The 22,758-nt window shown below is 41.7% G+C and overlaps 1 protein-coding gene across 4 annotated transcripts in view; it reads right to left on the reverse strand.

The window, feature by feature from the left end:
* The window catches only part of inpp4b (inositol polyphosphate-4-phosphatase type II B), a 204,293-nt gene that overhangs the window by 144,626 nt on the left and 36,909 nt on the right, over positions 1-22,758 (reverse strand). For 3 of the 4 annotated variants that reach the window (XM_072462537.1, XM_072462536.1, XM_072462535.1), the window contains exon 3: positions 1,325-1,404. In XM_072462537.1, coding sequence (XP_072318638.1) covers positions 1,325-1,404 — 80 coding nt within the window. Of the gene's footprint in view, positions 1-1,324; positions 1,405-11,237; positions 11,300-22,758 lie in introns of those variants that run through there. The other variant, XM_072462538.1, reaches the window with a different exon arrangement.

Here is a 22,758-nt window from a genome sequence, read left to right on the forward strand (position 1 = left end):
ATACAAAGTTAATGTTTAAGAGTTGAAATAATCAGTCATTTCCAACCATCAATGATTAGGTCTTTTTAAATGGAGAGGTTTACAGCCAATCCTGTGTCAGTAAAAGCATGAGGTTTGGAGCAAAATTGAAGTAGAAATTCAGCTTTTTTTTGTGTTAAATGATTAAAAGTCTTATGTATGTTCAGAAAAATAACTTTGTTTTTAAAGATATGAAAAAAAATTGATGATCGATCAATATGAACTAAAATGAGTTCCGCCTGAAATCTTAGATATGCTTTAACCAACATCAAATTTTAAAAAAGGACTATTTTTCTCAACGTCTAAAATCTTGTATAATGAGAATCCAAATCTTTCAAGGGGAAAAAAACGTTTCCCCCATAGTCTTTTCATAGAAGTGGACAAAGTGCTGCCATGCTGTTCGACTGGTGCCAATTGAAGCCAATCGTGGCTAGCGGTATTAGCGGCTATTCTGGAGTGGAGGTCCATATTTGGAAATGCGAGTGCTCATTTGATGGAAACCACAGAGCTGATCCGGAGGTTGTAGAAGACACACAGGCCTTCCTGCTCACGCCCCCGGTTTGGACGTAGAAAGCACGTCGCGATGAGCCGTGCTAGCTCAAAACTGTTGCTAACGCGAGCTGGACGTCGGCGAAAGAAGGCGCCCGATCAGCCAGTTATTAATGTTCTATCGTGATTTCCAAAGACAATAGCGACAGAAAAACACCTGGACCATATAGAGAATTTTAAAATAAACCTGACCACAGCAGTTGGGAAGAAATGGGCACCAACGCTTCAATAGAAAGTCAATGGGCGCCAGCCTCGAAGGAGGACCCAAGTTTGCACCACTCACTTCCTACATGAGCGCTTCATACACGTGATTCCACCGCAGCAGCAACACCGTCAGCCTCCACAGTTTTCATTCCCTCTTCTTACCAGCGACAAAACAAACGCCAGTGTCTAGGTGCTGAATCTGCTTGAAACGATTCGTCAAACTCGCGTTCAGACTTGATAAGTGTACTCCAGCCCCCATTCGGTATGAGAAGCCAAAATCACGATCACAGTCTAGTATTCCCACACGTTTACATTAGACGGGAGAAACAAACATTGCTGGCAGCTACTGTGATGTGCCTGGGCTTCTTTTGCATCATCTGCGTTCGGATTCAGTCTCTCCCTGCGCAGAAGAGTTTGATGGTCGACTTGGTCCGTCAGCTTCGGTTAAAAGATAGTATATTTAGAAGTGTTAAGTTGGGTTGATGTTGGACTGTTGGGGGGCGATGCAGCTAGAGCGTGTAGGTGTGCGTACGACTCGTAGGCGCGGACTCACCTGAGACTCAAGGTTAGCCGTTCATCTTTTGCCCCCAGGAGATCGCTTAAGGAAAATGTAGCCGAGCCCAGGAAGCTGCTCTGAAATGGAAAAGAAAGAGGTTTTTAGCGAGGATATATGTGTATAAGGTTCAAGTACCTATGAAACAATGTAGAACTGTATAGATACACGAGGCCAGTTGCAAAAGCACATTTTCTATAAATAGTTGCGTTTTCATGTCATCATAAATCAGTGGCACTTCAAGGTGCAGTATGTAACCTCTCTAGAGGTGAAGACCTTCTTGTCTCCATCGAGATTATATTGCTTTTGCCTAGAATGTTCCACAGTAGGGCAGTAAATATATTAGCAGGCAATGCCACCAGGCCACGTTACAGGTCAGATCTGTGGAGAGGTGTTCCCCTGTGTCTTTAGCTTAAGAAAATGTGTAATTGAATGAATGGGTGATTGATAAATGTATGCCCAAAATGTACACAGTGCACCTTTAACTTTAGTGGGATTGTTTTATAGGGTGTTATATAGAAGTAGTGCTAATTAACAGGTTTTGCTAATTAACAGTTTGTAATGAGAGTTTGATTTTGCAGACGCGGTGCAGCAGTATCTCAGTTTGTAGAGTTGTTTGACTAATATTACAAGAGCCTTTCCATACTAAAGGTCCAGGGCACAGGGGTCTGCTACATCAGCAATTGGCTTCACCAGAATTCTAAATCATACCTGAATTGTGAATTTTAATATTAGAAACCATTTTGCATGTTGCTCGGAGGTCGAGTGGATCGCATGCTGTGAGCAGACCAGAGCATTGCAAGTTCAACTCTGCAAGACTTAAAAAGTAAAATAATGAGTAAAATAAAAGGCATTTTGTGCATTTGTGTCACCTTTCTGTGCCTCTGCACCCTGTTTTAAAGTATTTTTATGTAATGCAGTGAATTTAGCTGGTGTTTAATCTCAAAGCAAGTGCATACATTCATACATTGATAAACAGGAAACCGCTCTTGCTAATGTCGAAGAGTTTTGTTATTCTAAGCATGTCAGTTCAACGTGAGGTGGATTATAACAAGATCAAGTCAACGTATGGTGAGAAGTATTTTTTTCTGGTTTATATCTATATTTCAGCTCAGTTTGCATTCTCTCTCATGTCTAGAGTGCACAGCTCCTCCCGCAGAGAGGACCTGAAGCCGCATTTGAACACTTTCTGACTGTACCAATCTTCTCCACCGCTCCAATGGAAAAGAAACTGTAGTATATAAGGTAATAATGTCTTTACAAAACAATTTGACATATATTTTTGAAAAGTGGATCCAAAGAAAAAACATACATTTGTGAAACAGTGGTCTATAAAGCCCAAAGACTCCTCCTCTTGTTTGTCCAGTGTCACAGATGCGAGCGGATTCCAGCATCCCACTTTGTCTGGTCTCCTTTTCCCTCGCCTCACTGACAGTGTTCGCTGCAGGCATGATATGAACGAGGTGTCAGCACACCACAACTAGGTCATGTACAAAGAGGGAGCACTGAGCCCATCAATAACAGGAGGTTAGCTCAAGACAAATTCAAACTGGCAAGACAGTCACTATTAAGTACAAACACAAAGCTGAAAACAAGATAAGGTAATTTGCAGGTACTTATATGAAACTGACAGGGTGCTGTACAGTCAAGGGGCTACACACACTACACCACAAACACCACTAAAAAGTACACTTTGTGGCCTTGTTGCGTCCACCATAGATGTAGACGCCTTTGACGCCAAGGTCTGAAAGCACCACGTGACTCTAATAACGGGGCTTTTCTTTGTTGTAGACCTGAATTGTCTTTGTGCCCGATGTATCCTTCCAGAAAAACTGTTACTTAAGAATAGTCCAGGCCTAACTCTGATCACAAACAACCAGGAGCGCATCAACGGTTCAAACAGGCCGGCGTTCTTTGTATATTCAAGTAAAAATGTTAAAGAAAAAGAGGCATTTGCACCATTGTCCTTGCCCGATATTGCCCCTTTGATAATACTACTTGTTGATGTTGTGACATTCGAACATTACATTTTGATTAGATATTGCTTATGCTATGTAGATAAAAAACATTTTTCATATTCAACCAGCATCTCACCTACTTTTGATATTGCGACTGTGAGCTATATGCAGGCAGAAGAGCGAGAGAGAGAGAGTGGAGTGAGTGGAGCAAGGACACAACGCACTCCGAGCTATTCGAGAACACAGAGCGAGTACAACAGGTACAAAGGTGATGGCACGTACAGCACTGTATTTCAAAAGGTACAGAAGCAGCTCTTAATTAAAGCCACCGCACTAATGCTCAGATTGATGCATGCCCAGAAGATTACATCGACACTGCCAACAGAAAACACTCGAACCTTTGTGTAGTTTCAGTCCTCGCCTTTCTTCTATACAGAGAACATGCAAACGGGAAAATGTGTGTATATATTGTGCTGGCAACAGTTAAAACCCTTTTATCTCCCCTCTGAAAATCAAACCAAGGTTGACTTTTGGTCGTGAGGGAGAATGTAAATTAGCTTTTGGTATTTTACTTATATATGTATGACTTATATAGGATATGACGATAATACCAGAGTTTTGGAAAAGGCTAGGAGCGTAGCTTGATGGCAGAGTGGATAGCACGGATGCCAGGCTCCACATGCAGCTGGATGAAGAAAAAAAAAAAGAGTTTATATTCAATGCTGCAGCAAATTATTTACTCCCTTAAATTCTCAGCCATTTGGCCAATATTCAACCTCCATGTTGTTGTTAAATTAGCTTGCCTTAAATTTGAATAAACATCTAGTCCATAAAGGCTGAAAACCTACCTAAGTGCTACTGCCGTTAATAAAGTTACTGCGTGCATCTGGCCCCGTCCACACAAAGCTAAACTAAAGATATTTTAGTCTAAATCCGGTATTATCCACATGGAGCGAGCGTTTCAGAAGGGTCTAATAACTGAACTTTTTAAAATCCAGGTCCCAGAGTGCACCACCAACTCAAATAGCAACAACAATGGTGACGCACAGTGTTTTGTACTGACTGGTAGTTTACTTCCTGTTACCGAAGAGCGCAGACGCTTTCCTTGCTTATTCCAGCTTGCTACTTAGCTTTTTTTTTTTATCAGTGTTTGTCTTTCATAAATCTTGAATTATGACTTTTGTAAGTAAACCAAGGATATCAAGATCATTTTTACAGTTTTAACAACCTATCCGACGAGCCAGCGAACTCTTGTGAATGCAGTCGGAATTCGGAACAATCAACTAGAAATTCATGAGTCATCCCGTGGTCAGAAAGAAAAACAGCTACTTTCAATCAAAACCCCGGAGTGATTCTGTCGTTTCCAAAATGGTAAAAACCAGCTTTGCACCAACTTTAAGCCAAAGAGATACAAAGATAATGTAAAGTCACCTAAAATACAGCTCACAAACTGTTTTTTACAACTATTAGAGACTGATGAAAGAGAAAACGGAAGGCAGCAGAGAGCGAACCTGTCTGTTAAGGTCATACCAGTGAGATCCGGTTGGAGACGGCGCTGTCAGTGGTGTGAAGCATGGAAGAATGCAAACTTGTTGCTTCTCCAGCACCAGAGTCAGAGATAACGTCACTGATTGTGCACATGGGTGCAGTGGACATACAATGGGAACATGTATTCAAGGTGCGTGATTGAGTGGAAATCAAGGCATTCATAAGTGGACCTTTTCCAAACTTAGACAGGAAAATAAACAGTTGTCTGTTAACACATGTCTGTTCAAAGAGTATGCACTACATTGAAACTTCATGAGAAATGGCCCACACCTATGCAGAGGTGGAGTGAGGGTGTCGTCATAGAACCTGCTCCACGCTCTGAGGCATCGGACAGGGCCAGGACAGAAAGTAAGAGAAGAGACAGCCAGTGTTTCAACATCAGCAGCACCACAACAACCAGATTCTCCACCAAAGGATTCACCAGGAGAGGCTCCACCCACCCCAGTGAAGGATTCAGCTCCAATTGCTCCACAATCGCCTCCAGTGAAGGACTCATCAGCAGCAACACCACAACAATCTCCACCCGCCCTGGCCCAACATCAGTTCCTTCTCCCTTGGGGTCCGCATCACAGACATAGGACCCGTCTGTGACAGGCCCAACAGCACCCCTGCCATCGCCCCTGCCCTCAGACCACCCTTAGGTCCCCCCTGAAACATCTACTCCCACAACAGAATTCTCACTCTCCTTTTCATCTCCTCTTTCACCCAGGGGCCTTCCCAACCATCTTGAAAGTCTGAAAACCATTAATATGGCTCCACTCACACCTAATAGAGCAAGTTCAAGAGTTCTGATGTCAGCAATGATGAACTCTTCTCTGTACAAAACTGTGCTACAACAATAACAACTTGAATGGGTATTTTGTTGATGGAGAACTAAAAGAAGGAACTGAAATGTACATACTGTACAATGGTGGAAATACCTTCTTGTCAGTGCCCAATCTCGTCAGATCTCAAGAGCTAGCAAGACACTTCACTTATGTGAGCATGAATGATTGGTGGTGTCAAACTTTTAGTCTATGAGGCAAGGATGGTTCTCATGGTCTTTGTTTGTTAAATACAGGTTAAACAGTACAGCATTGTCCTGATTCTGAGTCCATCTTCGTGCAGTTTAACTATAGTTTAAAAAGCTGTTATTTGTGTCAGATGTGATGTGTTATTTGCATCAGCCTTAAGATTATTTCTTCAGTTTAGAGTCAATTAAAAAGTACACAGTGAGTGGTTATGAGAGTGACATGAGAATATCTAGGTCAAAGTTCTCAGTAGTGGTTGGAGGGGCTGAGGATATAGATTGGCTGTCTTGCTTCCTTCAGTCTGCCCCTAGGCAGCTGTGGCTACATTAGTAGTTTACCACCACCAGGTGTGGAGTGAATTATTAATGCCATGTAAAGCGTCTTTGAGTGTCAAAAAAGTGATACAAACCAAATGCATTATTGTTACATTTCATCAGAGGTGCTGTTGGAGGATAAACATGTGGAAACTGCATTTCTGCACAGTTGTTTGTCTGTAAAGGACCAGAATCAGAGTGACAGAAATCAAGGCCGATTCATTCTGAAACATGTTCAGTGAGTGAGCTTGGTACAGTAGTGCAATTTCCCCATCACTGCGATGTTGTCCCCATAGAAAGTTAATGTGGACTCGTGCTGCTGTGAGTTCTTCTCTACGTCTCAATTTAGGATCTTGGTAATGAGTACCCAGTTGGAGGATTAGACTACTATGTTTGAGTTAGGTTGGTGGCAGAAACACTGAGAGCAGGAGGATAAAATTTATAATGAGGGACCCATTACACCGTGCATAGAAACCAAATCAATCTGTCTGGCAAAAGATTAATGAAAGCTTATGTGAAAGATTATTCAGAGCTAAATAAGTAATTATTGGGGCAATACTTTGAAAGCCAGCTTTTTGTGACTACAAAATCAAAGCACAAACCACAAAGCAGCAGAGAAGACGTTTGGAAATGGCTAAAGCAAAGCTGAGTGACACGTCAACCATACCTTGCAAAAGGCATTTCCAGCTGATTTCTTTCACCTAAAATCAAGCTCCTGAACAAGCTCGACGAAGTGAAAATGGATACAAGGTTTGTACAGCTTTTCAAAGAAATGATTCAAGCACTTTTAAGTTGACTCGGCCCCAATGCTAACTATATTATATGCATTATATATTATAACCATATCCCATTATGAACCTTTAGAATATGTTTTAAAAAAATAAATAAATTGACTTTGTGAAATGTTGGGAAAATTAGATGTAATTTCCTGTATTTTAGGACAATTCTTTCTCTCACATAATCCATACTAAACTACAGGCCAGTCAAATGATGTACTCATCAGTGACAAAGGAGATGCAGTCAGAAAACAAGGATTGCTATGGCACATTACAGGGCAGGGTAACAAAGAAGATTATCTTGAAGTGAAACAGCAGTGTAAACAAATAGATTAACAATGTTAACATGTTATTTAACAATGACATGTTAAAGGTATCTGAGGTAAATTATCTTACCTCATGAGGATTGATAGAGTTTAGTGCTTTGCTTGTTGACATTTATCAGTTCTCAGTATTATTTTCGTTCGCTTTTTTCCTTGTAAGCCACATGATTGTTTTGACATGAACGGACCATGCGTTTCTCTGATTGGTTAATCTGCCTGTCAATCACAACCTTTGTACAGTATTTTCAAAGCGTGTGGTCTTGTCTGGAAGACTGCACTGAATCCTTTTCTACGATGGAACCCTCCTGGACCAATTAAGCATTACACAGTGCACCATTAAAAAACATTTAAAAGAAAACAGTAGAAATATTCAGTTATATACAGCAAATTGTTAATATTTTGTCATTTTTATTTGTGAATTTGTTTTTTGTAGCTCCATAGCTTATATCTGTATATTATAGATTAGTTCACTCTCAGACCACTTTTCTTGTGATCTTCTATGACATGCAGGCCGACTTTTATGCAGGGTGCAAGTCACTGTTTAGTCAATAATCATTTTTCACTGGTCAAAAGGGCATTTAAAAGAAGCACATTTAAAAAATAAAAAACAAAGACTATTCTGACTAATTTAAACTGCTTCCGGCTAATAAGACTAGTCTGTCTATCCACGCTGCCAACTCTGTTGACCAGCTAAATGCAAGACCACTTTTAGTTAACATTAGTTTTGTGCCTCTTCAGCACTGGCATAAAACAACATATGTGCAACTGTGTAGTGCAATTGGTAGATTTTTTTTAAGGCATACACCACTGTCAGGGAAGGACAAGTCCTGCGATTAAAATTTTCAACAGTGCAGGAACTGTCAATCTAATATTGTAGACTCATTTTGTTAAAGAAATGGCTTCATTGGCTTGATAAATGTAGCATGAGGCTGTAAATAATGGTCTTGGCCAACCAACTCTGCCAAGAAGAAATGGCTTGATTGGTTTGATGGCATGCACATTTTCTAAGAGTTCAGACTAAACAATAATGCCCTTTTTGTTGTTGTATAATTTTGTGTTAAGATAAGATATTCCTTTATTGTCCCACATGGGGAAATTTCATTGGATGTATTCAATGGACTCATTTTGCAATAATGTAATGAGACTTTTCCTGTGATAAAATGATAACATTTCCTCTAACTTGATAAGTATTTGAAGGAACCATACTTCTACCATAGTGTAGCTTCTACAGTTTGTTTTACTTTAACATCTGTCTTCTATTACTGCACGAGTACTTAACCATCATGACCGATGTCTCTTCGATATATCTCTTTTTGAAATTAAGTGACACAAATTCAAGAACAATTTAGACAATTCTACCCGGGTAGACTCCGGTGTTACTAAAAAAGCCTCATATAATTTAGAATAAAAAAGTGTCACAAGCGACCCCGGTCCGGCCGGTAACACAAGCGACCCCGGTCCGGCCGGTAACACAAGCGACCCCGGTCCGGCCGGTAACACAAGCGACCCCGGTCCGGCCGGTAACACAAGCGACCCCGGTCCGGCCGATAACACAAGCGACCCCGGTCTGGCCGGTAACACAAGCGACCCCGGTCCGGCCGGTAACACAAGCGACCCCGGTCCGGCCGATAACACAAGCGACCCCGGTCCGGCCGGTAACACAAGCGACCCCGGTCTGGCCGGTAACACAAGCGACCCCGGTCCGGCCGGTAACACAAGCGACCCCGGTCCGGCCGGTAACACAAGCGACCCCGGTCCGGCCGGTAACACAAGCGACCCCGGTCCGGCCGGTAACACAAGCGACCCCGGTCCGGCCGGTAACACAAGCGACCCCGGTCCGGCCGGTAACCCTGCAGTTCTCTATCATTTGCAGAGGCAGAACTCTCTATCCCCATGTAGCCATTACATCTGCACGCCTACGCCTTGTAAATGTTGTTAGAAATCCATTCCTTAGCATCTTTTTACGGCCCCTCACGATGAAGCCTTTAAAAGCTCCTGAGACGTCTCCTCTTTACATGGGGGAGCGAGAGACGGGGGCCGATAGCAGGGGGGAAGACAGAAGACAAACGATGCTCTTCCAGGATCACGGAGGATTGATTATGACGCTCTTGCTCCGTTCTGCTCTCACGCGCTCCGGTTCTCTCCTCCCGTCCATCCATCTTGGCACCGACGCGATCCCCTGACTCACGCACCGTGCTGCTACGAGCGCAACTGCGGGAACTTTTGATTCATGGCGTTCGTCAGGCGACTCCTCCGTGAAAGTTGTGATCGGGTGATGATTTCAAAGAAGAAAAGGGTCAAGAATAAAATGGTGGCTGCAGCAATGATACCGAGTCCAGTCACAAGGCATTTTGAGCTCAGTAATTGTCTATTATTATGTCACAGTGGCTTAGTAGCTTCTTTCACAAACGGTAGCTGTAACCTCGTTTTCCACAGTCGCATCAAGCACTTTGTTGATGTAGGTATAGTTTGTTTTATAGCATTAAAACAATTTGAAATTCCAACATTGCAAATCGCGCAAAAACATTTTTAGACACAATAATATCACATTTCTGTCCATGATTCAGACGTTTTCAGCAAACTAAGACTTGCAGGTGAGAGAGCATTTACCCAAGATGCCGCTTTGATTGCAGCTGAATAAAAATTTCATGTATGCCCTTCATCTTCATTCCTCAATGAATAAACAACGCCTTTTACTCAGTGTGGACTAAATATAACTACAGCCGGTAAAAAGTGGCAGAAACATGAGAGGCCGATTGAAGAAGCCCATGGAGAGCTCCAGGCGAACCCATCACTGGTCTGTGGGAGCTCTGAAGGCCTGGGTCTGGTCATCACTTGGCAGAGGTAAATGGTCTGAGCAGAGCTGGACATCTATTGATTTTCTGCACACCTGGGGTGACAGCGAGGCTCACACACGCGCACACACACGCATAAGCGCGCACGCACACACGCACGCACGCACACACACACACACACACACACACACACACACTTTCACTCCCACCGTGTACTATCTGTCTCTGCCTGTTCATTCTTCACTCCCGCACACACACGCACGCACGCACAGACACACACACACAGACACACACAGACACACAGAAGGAGGTACTGTAGAAATGCTAGTACTTGCTTTCTAAAAACATCCTGGGAGCTATCTTTAACAAGATTAGTTCCTTTATGTTAGCTGCACTGCATTGTGTTTCAATCAGGAGATGATGCAACGTGAGTGATGAGCGATTATTAGTTCATTGGCTTGATAAATGTAGCATGAGGCTGCAAATAATGGTCTTGGCCAACCAACTCTGCCAAGAAGAAACGGCTTGATTGGTTTGAGAGTTCAGACAACACAAGATATCTATTATTTATTTTTAAGAATTTGTGTTTGCACAGTATTCTCACACATGATTACAACTTTGGACACTGTAAGTAGAATAGATTACATTATAGAAGCCTAAGCTCTCCGCATATTATTAATTCCACTACTTTGCATTTTGTTATTCATAATGCAATCTAGAAATCTGAAAAAGCATGCTTTCTCCCCCTTGTACCCTGCAGTCTTAATACTTCATCTTTTGTGACTGCTACAACAGAAACACTTGTATTTGAACATTCCCATTGTGTTGCTGCAGAGGATACATAGAAGAGAGGACATTCATCTCCAAGCTACACCGATGACATTTCAAACACCAACGGCAGCTGAGACAAGTCCGGGCACTCACTGCACGCAGACAGCTGGCAAACATTTATGAATATGGAAAGATTTACTGCACGGGGAGGTCAGCCGTGTCCGCATGAACACTTCGCTCCCTTGCAACAAATCGGGCTTTACAAATTGCCCTAATTAAGTCATTAGCGGTGCCATGACTTGCCATTTATGCTGACACGCAATCGCGGCCACAAATTATAGCGGACTGTCATTTTTGAAAAAGTGGCACGCGGAGTGAGGAGTCGGATATTTACAGCAGAAGGAAGTGATCTACTTACAGTTCTGGTAAGCGCGGTCCAGAGAGCGGTGAGAGCAAGTGAGCCAAAAGAGTGGAAATAAGAAGCAGTGGGGGGGATGTTGTGTCTCTTCTGTCCACTTAATGAGCTTGGAGACGTATCCCGATCCCCAGTTAAGTTAGTCCAAGGATATTCTTCCTGTACGGCACTGTTTCTCTTCAGCTGCGCAGACTTTCCTTCTTTTCAGCTGGTGCACTCATTGTAAACATATGGGCGGACTGCAGCGTGCGAGTGACTGAAAGCTGGCTACAGTCAGCTACTAGCGCTGTTGCGGCTGCTGCTATGGCGGGCTGACACAGGGAGAGAGAGACAAAGAGAGAGAGAGAGAGAGAGAGAGAGAGAGAGAGAGAGAGAGAGAGAGAGACAAAGAGAGAGAGAGAGAGAGAGAGAGAGAGAGAGAGAGAGAGAGAGAGAGACAAAGAGAGAGAGAGAGAGAGAGAGAGAGAGAGAGAGAGAGAGAGAGAGAGAGAGAGAGAGAGAGAGAGAGAGAGAGAGAGAGAGAGAGAGAGAGAGAGAGGAGGGTGAGAGAGAGAGACAGAGCAAGCGTGCAAGGCGAAGGAGAGAGAGGGAGGGTAGAATATGCTGCCCAGCCAGTGGAGGAGGGAGCACGGAGAGGAAAAGACCCTAAGGAAGGAAGACAGACAATTATTGGGTCCAAACCAAGATAGGAACAGAGAAAAGAGTAAGAGACATTAAGGAGTAATGGGGGACAGAAAGAGAGAGATGGGAGAGAGTGAAGAAAGAAAGAAAGAAAGAAAGAGAGAAAGAGAGAGCGAGAGAGGGCAAGAGTTGTCACACTTCAGCAGCAGCAGCAGCAGCAGCAGCAGCAGCAGCAGCAGCAGCAGCAGCAGCAGCAGCAGCAGCAGCAGCAGCAGCAGCAGCAGCAGCCTGTGACTCAGATGGCCGAGAGGAAAGAAACACTTGTTATGGTTACTTCCATTAACAGGGAAAAGAAACACAATATGACTATTCGCACACAAAGTGGCTTGCACCATATGCAGTCAGTCGTGGAAGGAAAAGTAGGGCAATGTTGGGAAGTGTGCAATATTTCCTTTACAACTTAAAGGATGCACAATTAAGGTTCTGAATCTGTTCGTATTACTGATATTAGAAGTCGATTAGGGTTGCACATTGTCGCAATTGCATTGAAATCACTCAATGTTAGTGACTGATCAAATGGTCAAAGGATTTCTTTATTTAAAAACGTTACAAACATGTTCTGAAATGCATGTGATTCTTCTGAAATTAAGGTGCTTATATTTCCGTCATCTCTCAAATGTCAATGTCAAATGTTCCCGGAGTTGTGCCATATGTACTTTGAACAGAATCCGACTTTTAAAACATATATCGCGAATCGCAAACGCAATACAAAATCATGCAGTCGTAAGAAAAAATAAGTGTTTCCGATAACGACAATATTACTATCGACACTGTTCTTGTCAAAAGAAATACAATCAATCAGGTTGAGAAAGGCAATAATTCGACACAGCGACCTGTCAATGCCCAAGCTCATTAGATCTTGGACGCTAAGATGGGCGTGGTTAGTACTTGCATGGGAAACCGCTGGAATGCCAGATGCCACAGTGGGGTGGTTGTCATTGGCTGCGTCCGAATGTCCACTCTCGTCCCCTGACCCCTCATTCACTACATAGTCCTGCACTATTTTGTAGACTTTTTAGTGCACTCAATCACAGAGCGATTCAGACACTCAGCCTGCTACTTTCTCACATGACTCTGGCGTCCGAGTGAAAAAGTCTGCAAAACTCAAATAAAAATAGATTTATGTTATAACTATCGGCGAAAATCTGCCTGGCACGTACATATTTAAGGACAAACAATCACCAGACAAGTCATGGATCTTTTAAACAGCTCTTCCGCTTCATCCTGTTGCTGTTGTTTTTTCCGACTATCGCAATGCATTGTGGTCTACAGTGATCGGTCTAGTGCCCATCGCTGCACACTACTTTTCAAGGTGCATTGTGGGAAATGTGCACTAGTTTGCGGGACATCGTACGCAAATAAGCCCATAGCTACAATCTACCACTATTTTATGGACTATTACGGTCATTTTTCATAGTTTTGGTGCGACTTATACAACACTGACAACCTCAAGAGGGCGCTCTAGGCTCTAAGCGACGCAGAAGAAGAATGAACTTCCTCTACCTCCAGAGTTTGTGGAGTTGTTTAGAAGTGACACAGAGGAAGAAGAATTCAATGGATTTAGTGATTTGGGGTAAAACTGATGCTTTGGTAAACTTGTTAGCATGTTCTTTATGCTATAGTTATCTGAATAACTGTTCATATGTTACGTTAACATACCAGACACTTACCACAGTTTGTTGTCTGTGCCTCATGTAGCTGAAGGTGTTAGCGTTAGCATACGTACACCTATTCACATGTTCTCTAATCTGTTATTATTTTAAATTGCATTTCAAGATGAAATGTCTGTTCTTGTTCTTGGATTTTATCACATACATTTACCCCAAAAATGCGACTTATACTCCGGTTTGACTTAAAGTCCGGAAAATACGGTAATTCTTAAATAACATATCAAGCTTAGAATGCACTTAGGTGACTTTGAACATTGGATTAAGTAGGTTTCATTTACTCTGGTCTCACAGGAAGACAAATACTTCATGTAGAACAAAGGACGCAGACTACACAGGGCCTTATCACCCAGAGCAGCTACAGCATGCACAATAGGACAAAACACTCTCTGAAGAACAAATATATCAGTTTATCCGCAGTAAACACTTGTGCATTAGTAACGCTATCTAATGCTATGGTGTTTTTAAAAGTATTAGCGAAGAGTTTCAATAAGTGTCATTTCAAGTTATTTCACCTTTTTTCTTCCACAAGCGTATTCGGATTGTATTTAGAGATGCTTACGAATGCTAATCTTTAGAAATACTTGATTTTTTCGCTAGCTACCAGCAGATTTAAAACTTTTTCTGAGCACTGTGTAAAACCCAGAGACTACATCTTTTCAATAAGTAAGTAGGCATTGCGGGGATTGAAAATAAGCACTTAAGCCTTAAATGTAGGATTCATGATTACTTAAACATGCATAAATCATCCTGAGTGCAGTAATGATGAGGAAAACTGTTATAATATGGATAAAAGCTCATACAATCCCATCATATCATCATATTTGTATTAGTATTAGCTTTATTATTTTGAAAAAGGAGCTAACAACCACCTGGAAAATACATGTTTTCCCACAACTAAAACTCAGCCTAGTTGAGTTTTTCGACAGATTTAGAAGTAAAAAGAACTTTCAAAGAATTACGTAAAGCTTTTTGACTCAGCGCTTATTTATTTTTAGAATTTGCACATCTTTAATCATCAAGATCAGAAACTGGCTTTTCATCAGATGATTACCCACACGCAGGTATCAGACGGGAAGCGCCGAATAAGAAGCTTAAATACCAAACACTGCTTACGTACTGTTGTTGGCATTTTAATATTTATTTTGGGAGCGCCGCAGCCAGCCTCCCGACTTAAAGTGTATGCATTATTCACTAAACAGACATTCTGACAGTCCAGTTCATGAGGCCGTCAGCTGTCAGGCTCAGTGACAGGGCTCTGGTCCACCCATTTGTCAATCACAACTGTCCCCAAGCTAATAGTGCATAATTTAGTCTCCTCATAACCTGCACACACACATGAATTAAACCAACTTTTATTCCATTCACAGTTGCCCACAAAGAAAAACTGCAGAGAGCGAATGGATTTTATAACAAGCTGTAAACCTGTTTATTCCACTTGTAGCCTTACCAGTGGGATTATTTACTTGTAGAGCCTGGCCCAGAGCGAGAATGCATAACTCTGTGGACTTATGGCTCCCTCGTCATGCGGGTTATATAAGAACCCTGGAGGCTGCGGCTCGCTACGAACAATGGAACATTTTCTAACTAACGCAGGTCTGTGTGAACACTAAAAGGTCGAGATAATAGTATCTACAGTACATTTGAACTCAATAACATCGGGCCAACACAATGAAACGTTTGCCCCCCCAAGCACCGCCTTTTGTTGATAAGACTTGAGAAACTGCTCTTTTTTTGAGGTCCAGTGTATAAGTATTGCAATCCTGGTGTACCCGAGGTTAAGTATGAAGTGGCAAAAGCTTTATTTGTGGATTTTCATGATGGCAGAGCGGTCGATTTTTAACAGAAAAGCTGTACGGATTTTTTTTACAATATATAGAAGCAAACTATGTCATATTTAGGTGAAACGCAAGCCAGGAGCCAAGAAGACAAGGCTTGGTGGGTGAGAGTGATATGCCTTAGAAATACTGTGTGGGCGGAAACTTTCAATTCAAGTCTTCTTTACCACAATGACTTGACGACCTGCATGCAAACCGCAACGCCTAAACAAATACACAAATAACTACTGGGTATATACAATACCTGCCAAAGAACTACCTGAGGCACAGCGTAAAGAGTCTTTAATGGGAATCTATTCTTCCACCAAACTTTTATGTCCCGTCTGTGTATAAGCTCCTACTCTGAAATTCTTCAATACAATAAGAATTTGCGTGAATCAAAATCTCTAGAGGGAACAAAGTGTATTTTGAATAACAACATGCATGGCAAATCCCTGATCAAAGCGGTAAGAATTAAGCACAGTGGATCTTTGCTCCGCTAATGCGCCACTTTGAAGTCGGAAATATTCGACTTATTTGAAAGCATTCCAACAGAAAGTGGCACCAACTGTTATTAGATTCCATGTGGGGAAGAATAATAAGCTACCTACTGCAGAGAAAGTCTTTACCTTCGAGTATTTTACATTGTTAGTGCGCTTTTAATAGAAAAACAATGTGCTATGAAGTTATGGAATACAGACAATGCCCAGAACAAGAGTAATAATAAACTTAGCAAAGTACTTTCTCCATGGTGTTATGAACGTATGTGCCATATGAACACGTTATGTCACAGGCAACTTTTATTTAAGTACATGAAAGTATCAATATCTTAGGGTATATTACATTGTTATAACTTGAAAAAGATTTGCATTAGTTAAAATGTAAACTCAAAATAAAGCCTATAATTAAAGAAAGAAGAAGAGTGATCCTTATCGTCATATACAATATGTCAAAATGTGTATATTAAAATTTAAACTTATATCACATATATCATCCAGGCTTAATAAGTAATATCACAAAAAGTCAAAAGTACATCACAAGCCCTTCTTAACACCACCATCATGTTTGATTCAGGCAGAGGACTTTAAGAGGAATTAAACTCAAAATATATACAATTTAGGCAACTCTAAACTTTCTCACTTCTTAACATCTCTCTAATCATAAGATAAACTGTTTATGAAGCTAAGAGATTCAGTGTACATTTCCCCATGACTGATCATTAAAAGTTTACTAGGTGATGTCCTAATTTTAGTCTTAAAAATGTGAAAAATCAAAACTAGTTAGCAGCGGTTCCCATATATTTCTGACTTATCCAATGTATTATTTAACCGCAACAAGTTCATAAGCACTTTTCACAACTCGCCAAGGACAGTACACAGTAATATTAACAAACAGTAGCATGCTAACAAACGTTGAAAAACAGCTTATACAATATATCTGCACTGGAGAAAAACATAAAAGTACCCCAAAATTTTATGGCTGTGTACTGTATGTAAGCTCTAAGCAGCATGTGTGCTCATTATGATAATAAATAATCAAAATGAAGGTGACTGCTGGCAAAAAGTATTCCATCAAAAAGTAGCAAGGCGTCTGAACACTGATAAACAAGACATTCCAAGGTGAGTCAGTTCTTGACACAGTAGCGCCTCAATAATAGGAAATAAGAAAAGCAAGTTTCTACTAACGCTCTTGGGGCACATGAACTGTTGTCTGCAGCCCAATTGTTGAAGAATAAACTAATAAATGGCAAAATGAGCAGACTATTTTGACTATGCCTTATTTTCTACAGTTATAAAGTAAAGAAAGTAATGTGAGTTGGAGATGAAGCAGTAGTAACAAGCTCTTCCATTCAAGGGAAATAGGTCTGGAACCATTGATTACCATTTTTGGGGTTTTATGCAAATGTCTCTGGTGGTCTCAAATACAATGTTGTTCTTAGACAAAGAATAATGTACTTCCACATTCGGTTGGGAATTGAGGCTAACTACACTGCTACTGAAATTAGAAGGAAAAAACCCTCTTGTGTTTTATGTAATGGTTCAAAACGAAAACGTTGCTCTATGAAATCATTACCATCGCCTTCACTCTTACTCTCTCCTGGATGGCTCATGTTGACCTCATTCTCCTGCGCCGAATTTGTTGAAAATGAGACAAAGATGCTATTACATCAGCGCTAACCTGCGCGGCCTCTCCCGTCTACCTCTTCATTACACTACGCGCACTGAGCGGCCATATTTCCCTTCATCCATCCGAGGTGAGAAGTAATGCGTTATGTGTCTAGCTGACCAAGTACATCGACAGGCGATCGTTCCGTTGTAACCTAAAGGAGAATGGAATCCCAATTCTTAAAACGTTCCTGCACAAAGTCGTTAAAGCCAAAACAGTCTGCAAGTTGATAGTCACAAAAGAAGCCAAACATCTTGAATTAAAGCTTGATTTTATGACAAAACGTTACTAGAAGGCTAACTTCTGCAAGGTGACTATATAGGGGGATGTATAGGAAGACAGTTTGTGTTATTAGCTAAATTACTTGCATTGCGTTTGCCGAGTGTGAACATGGAAGAGAAAGGGAGAATATCTTAAACAGAAAAGGGTTATTATTATTATTGTGACCTCACTGCACTCCCGGTTATGAGCGCACTGGGTCATGAACTTACGGCTCCGTTGTGTCATGGCTAATTGTGCCCTTTGGCACAATTAGCATAAGCAGCGAGCACTTGGTTTTCTACTACTTTTTAGAGTGTTATTCTAAAAAGTAGTATTCCTTATTTTTCAAAAGCATTCCAAGCATCACTAATTATTCACCACAACAAGTTTATAAGCATTTTCCACAACGTTTAGAAGTCAATGTGCAGTCTTGCCCTCGCAGTAATGCTAACGACAACTAGCATGCTAACAGCCAACATCATTTCCTGTTTCATGCTTTATTTATAATTAGATGGAGGCAGCACACAGCGGTCTGCGTTTGACCCTAAGAGCTGCTTGTATGTAAGAAGAAACAGTTATAAAGCCGAGCAACTGCAAAAATTCAATACAAGTTTTTTATGTTGCATTTTTCAGGATGTGTTTCTAAAATCAAATGAATAATGATAGTTTTCAAACGTCTACATTTGCACGTTTGCCATGTCTTAAAGATAATATAACTGGAGTGTGAAAATGCTGGATCTCAACTTTATTTTAAATTAGGTTGTATTTGCCAGGCTCGGTTAAATCTTGTATTCCTCGAGCAATAACCCTTATCCGACGGGAACAATGCTGATTTCTACGGAGATAAGCCACTTTGATGTGTTCTTCAAGTAAACTCCGACATTACATGCTTTGATAATTTCAAGGGTAACTTTTTTCCAATTATGAAAAGGCACTGGAACACAAAAACAAAAGCCAACGTGTGAACGCGACAATAAAATCGGCGAGATGGCTGCCTTTTGTATCTATTTCGCTAATCTTTCCCCAAGTCTTGTAAGAACACACGGTGTAAAATCGCAGACATGGGCTTCCTAATTGGCATAGCTTTCTGTGACTTAATGTATGTATACAAGCATAACCACTGATAATTCTTATCTCATTTTTGCGCTCTTTATGTGTATAAATTACCATAAGGACACGTGGAGGCTTTGAGCAGAAAATCCATAGCCAGAGTAAATTATGAGGCAGGGTACAAGGTGCAACAACAAAGGCTACAGTATAATTCAGAGCAGAATCAATATTTTGATATCTAAGTGTCGGTAAAAGTAGAGCAACGGTGTCTGTGATGTGTCAATACCGAGCCTGTTTGGGAGTTTAATTAGCCTTTGCACAGAAATACCATCCGCAGTGACAAACAAATTCATCATCCATGCATTCTCTTTGATATCGCAGAACTAAGAAAATTCCATCTCCATATTGTGCAGATTGGGATTTTCTACTGAATAAGTCTCGCTCGAGTGCTATTTTTACCCCTGTAGATCAGCAGTACGTCAAAGTAAGATATTCTAGCACTCTGAGATTTCAATCAGATAATGAGTTGAGTAATAGCGCGAGGCAACAGGCTGCAAATGGAAGAGATGGAAGAAGAAAATCTAAAATACTGAAGTTTTCATTTGCAACGAGAACACTGCGACATCGAAGCCTCGCGTCGCGTCAAAATGAAGTTATGAACTGAATATCTAAACGGTATTAGCGATTCACCTCACTCACTACTTCACGTGCCAAGATCGTCGGGTGCTTTGGCAGAATGAGGGCACTTTTGCACAATTAGCATAACTTGTACTCGTGGGTACTTTATTCTAATCCATCACTGAAGCATATGTTGCTGTCCAACTTATACAAGGATTGCAATGTTTAAGAATATACACATACATTATTGCTGCCTTGTAATGGGAATTACGGGGGCCCGCCACTTGCCCGTCTCCATGGATATAGGGTTATTGCTTTGTCCGATTAGCTGCACGCACAGTATGGTATTACATTTTCTCCCTTGCTTCCATTGCTGACGTGTTGCTTGGTGCTACCTGCTTGACTCCATGGAGACAGATGTTTAGAAGTTTAAGGCCATACCGTAGGCAAAGCAACAGCATCTCCATGGAGACAAGCAGGTGACACACTGCCCCTTTAGAAAACTCAAATTTGAGCCGTGAGTACAGTCCAAATTAGTCCTGAACACAGAGAGAGAGAGAGTTGTGTGATTCAAGCCTAATGGTGGTACTCACTGCGTGCAGAGAGACGGTCGTTTCGTCGAGAAATCTTCTTCAGGGAACGTCTCTTTCGAGATGTGAGCAAAGTACGACTGACGAATATAATATGCTCTTTTCTTTCGTCCAATTTGGGGTTGAGCCTCCAAAAGGATACTGTGCAGAGGGATGAGAGGTGAGGCAGAGACACGCGCACGCACACCTCACACCGACATTCTTCAGCTTGTCAACGCTTGCCCCTTAAACACGCATGCCTTCTAATCTTAGGCCTTAGTGCTGCTCTGTGTACGCCGGCTGTCATCTTCAGCACTGGACAACCGTATAGCACCGTGTCCCCACTTTTTACTACACGTTGATGGAGTTTTATCTTTTATACAAGATACTGTAATGGATTTATGCATAGTACCCCCCTCAAAAAAGCAGTCCAACTCAAAGAGAAACTTGGGTTCGGATTGGGCCGCCCTTGGTAGAGTGGAAGGCCGCTCTCGCAGCCTTTTCCACTCTCTCAGCTCTGCTCCATAAACTTTAATGGCTAACCCTGCTGCAGACTGGTGATAAAAATCAAGGCTCCCTTCACCAAGTCTGTAAACACGACCAGCTTTAGCGGCCCCCATAGCACACTGTAAAGCACTACTCGCCGCTCCTCTATTGACTTCTCTATATTCAAATTACGTCCGCGCAAACGTAAGCTCATCCGATGGACTCTCCTTCATAACGGGAGTCTGTGTCAATAAGTGAGACCGGTTCCGAGCCCGGCGTGGCACTTCGATGCAAGGGATTGTTATCAGTCTTTTCAGAACTGCAAGGCGCTATCAGACAGACCTGCCGGAGCGCTGTGGTCGGCCAAGTCTCCGTCTCTCGCTCTCTGCGGTTTCCTCACTCAGGCCCGAGAGCTGCAGTTTGTGAGAAGATGCACTTTATCATTTTGTCACTGTGTAGACACCCGGCTGAGCTCCACTTCCTGTTTGTCACATCGCCACTGTGGTCTAAATCGAACCCACAGCAGCCCGTACAGACAAAAACATATGCGCCTTATTCTAAATGTTGTAGTAACTAAAGAAAAGTTAACAAAAATAGTAGTTAAAAGTTATACTGAGTGGTTCTGGTTCCACAGTAATAGGAAAATGCTTGATGCTCTAGTTATTTAGGTGATACTTCAAAATGTGCATCAAAAATAACAAGATAGAAACACTTTCTCTGCGTGTTAAGCTGCCAAATGATGTGCGTTTTTTTCCACACGAACAGCGGAAACACAAGACTGCTGCCACTGGAAAACTGCCTCAACTCGCCCTGCTATGAGATGATCATTTCTCGTCTCGACCAGTATTCCGCGTGAGTAAGATTGCAGTGCGACTGGAGAGTGCTTTCATAGCGCGGGAGATCAGTCTGTTATTAGGCCTGTCTGACTAAATAAGAAAGAAGCACTGCACAGAGAGCAACAGTCGTATCACTCAATCTTTCTTGCTTGTAGAGCCAAGAGAGGAAGGTAAAGGTGTAAAAGGTTTTTGAGTCCAGTGTGTGATGTTCTGAGCAGAGCAAAAGCAGAATTCTGCTCCACAGCAACTGTCAGCTCTATATTGTACCTATAACCTAAAAAAAGTCATTTTAAAAAAATGTTTAGGCTATTCAATATAAAATATAAATAACTGGTTGGCTAAATTGTGAAAAAGATCTAGAACTATTATAATAAGATGTTATTGTATTAAAGTGGCATAAAAACAAGGCTTCCGGACCTTGGTTTGCAGACTGGACCTCGGTGACCCCCGCTGTAGACCATAATGTGCTTACTGGGCTCGCACATCACACTGTCGGCTGGTTTGCAAATTACCCGTATGACAGGGCACAGTGTGTAAAGGTCAGAAACAAAAATCATACTTTTCAAAAGTTTCCTCAGGGAAGGCACAATTCTTGGGCCGCATTTTTATTATCTATATAGATGACCTTGATAAAAATATCCCAAACAAACTTGCACCTGTATGCTGATGATAGTCTTAGTCACCTCAGCACTTTCAACTGAGCTTTATTCATGCTCCAAGCTGCTTTAGGGCCAAATACATGATGTTCTCAAAGAGCATCCCCCAAAAATTACCCTTTTATTTCAGTATAAAATCATGTTTGTCATTTGAAGCCTGTAAGAAGCTTGTTACTGCCACATTTATGTCTGAACTGCTTTGCATGTGTTTTTCATGATGCACTGTGTTTTATAACAAACTTAAGGTCTCTGACCCATCACTGTGTTCTGTATGCCCGGTGTGCCCACCGCAATAATTAAATGGGGAGTTTAATTAAACGAGATGTTTTGTTTTTAAATGAACATGAAGATTTCAATCTGTGTTTTATCTGAGACTGTCTCTTTTTGTTGTTGGCCTCTGAGTGCATGTCAAATGTCATTGTTATGCTTTTGTGCTGCTGCCTCTTGGCCAGGACACTCTTACAAAAGAGAGTGTTAATCTTAATTAGTTTTTGTTTTTCGTCTGGTGAAATAAAGGTCAAATAAATAAAAAAATGTGTCTCACATCTTAACGGTGGTGGATAGAGTGCAGGAATGCTCAGTCGGCAGTTCACAGTCTTATGTAATAGGGAGGCTGCAAGCTCACCCTCAGGCCCAGGAAGGCCACAGGCAACGCTGGGCCTCTTCCTTTCACTGCCACTTTGTCTGACTCCTTCTCTCAGACACACACATACAATC

Source organism: Eucyclogobius newberryi, unplaced genomic scaffold (assembly GCF_026437365.1).
Source record: "Eucyclogobius newberryi isolate DKJ021-1_F unplaced genomic scaffold, fEucNew1.0.hap1 SCAF_4, whole genome shotgun sequence".
Lineage (NCBI taxonomy): Eukaryota > Metazoa > Chordata > Actinopteri > Gobiiformes > Gobiidae > Eucyclogobius > Eucyclogobius newberryi.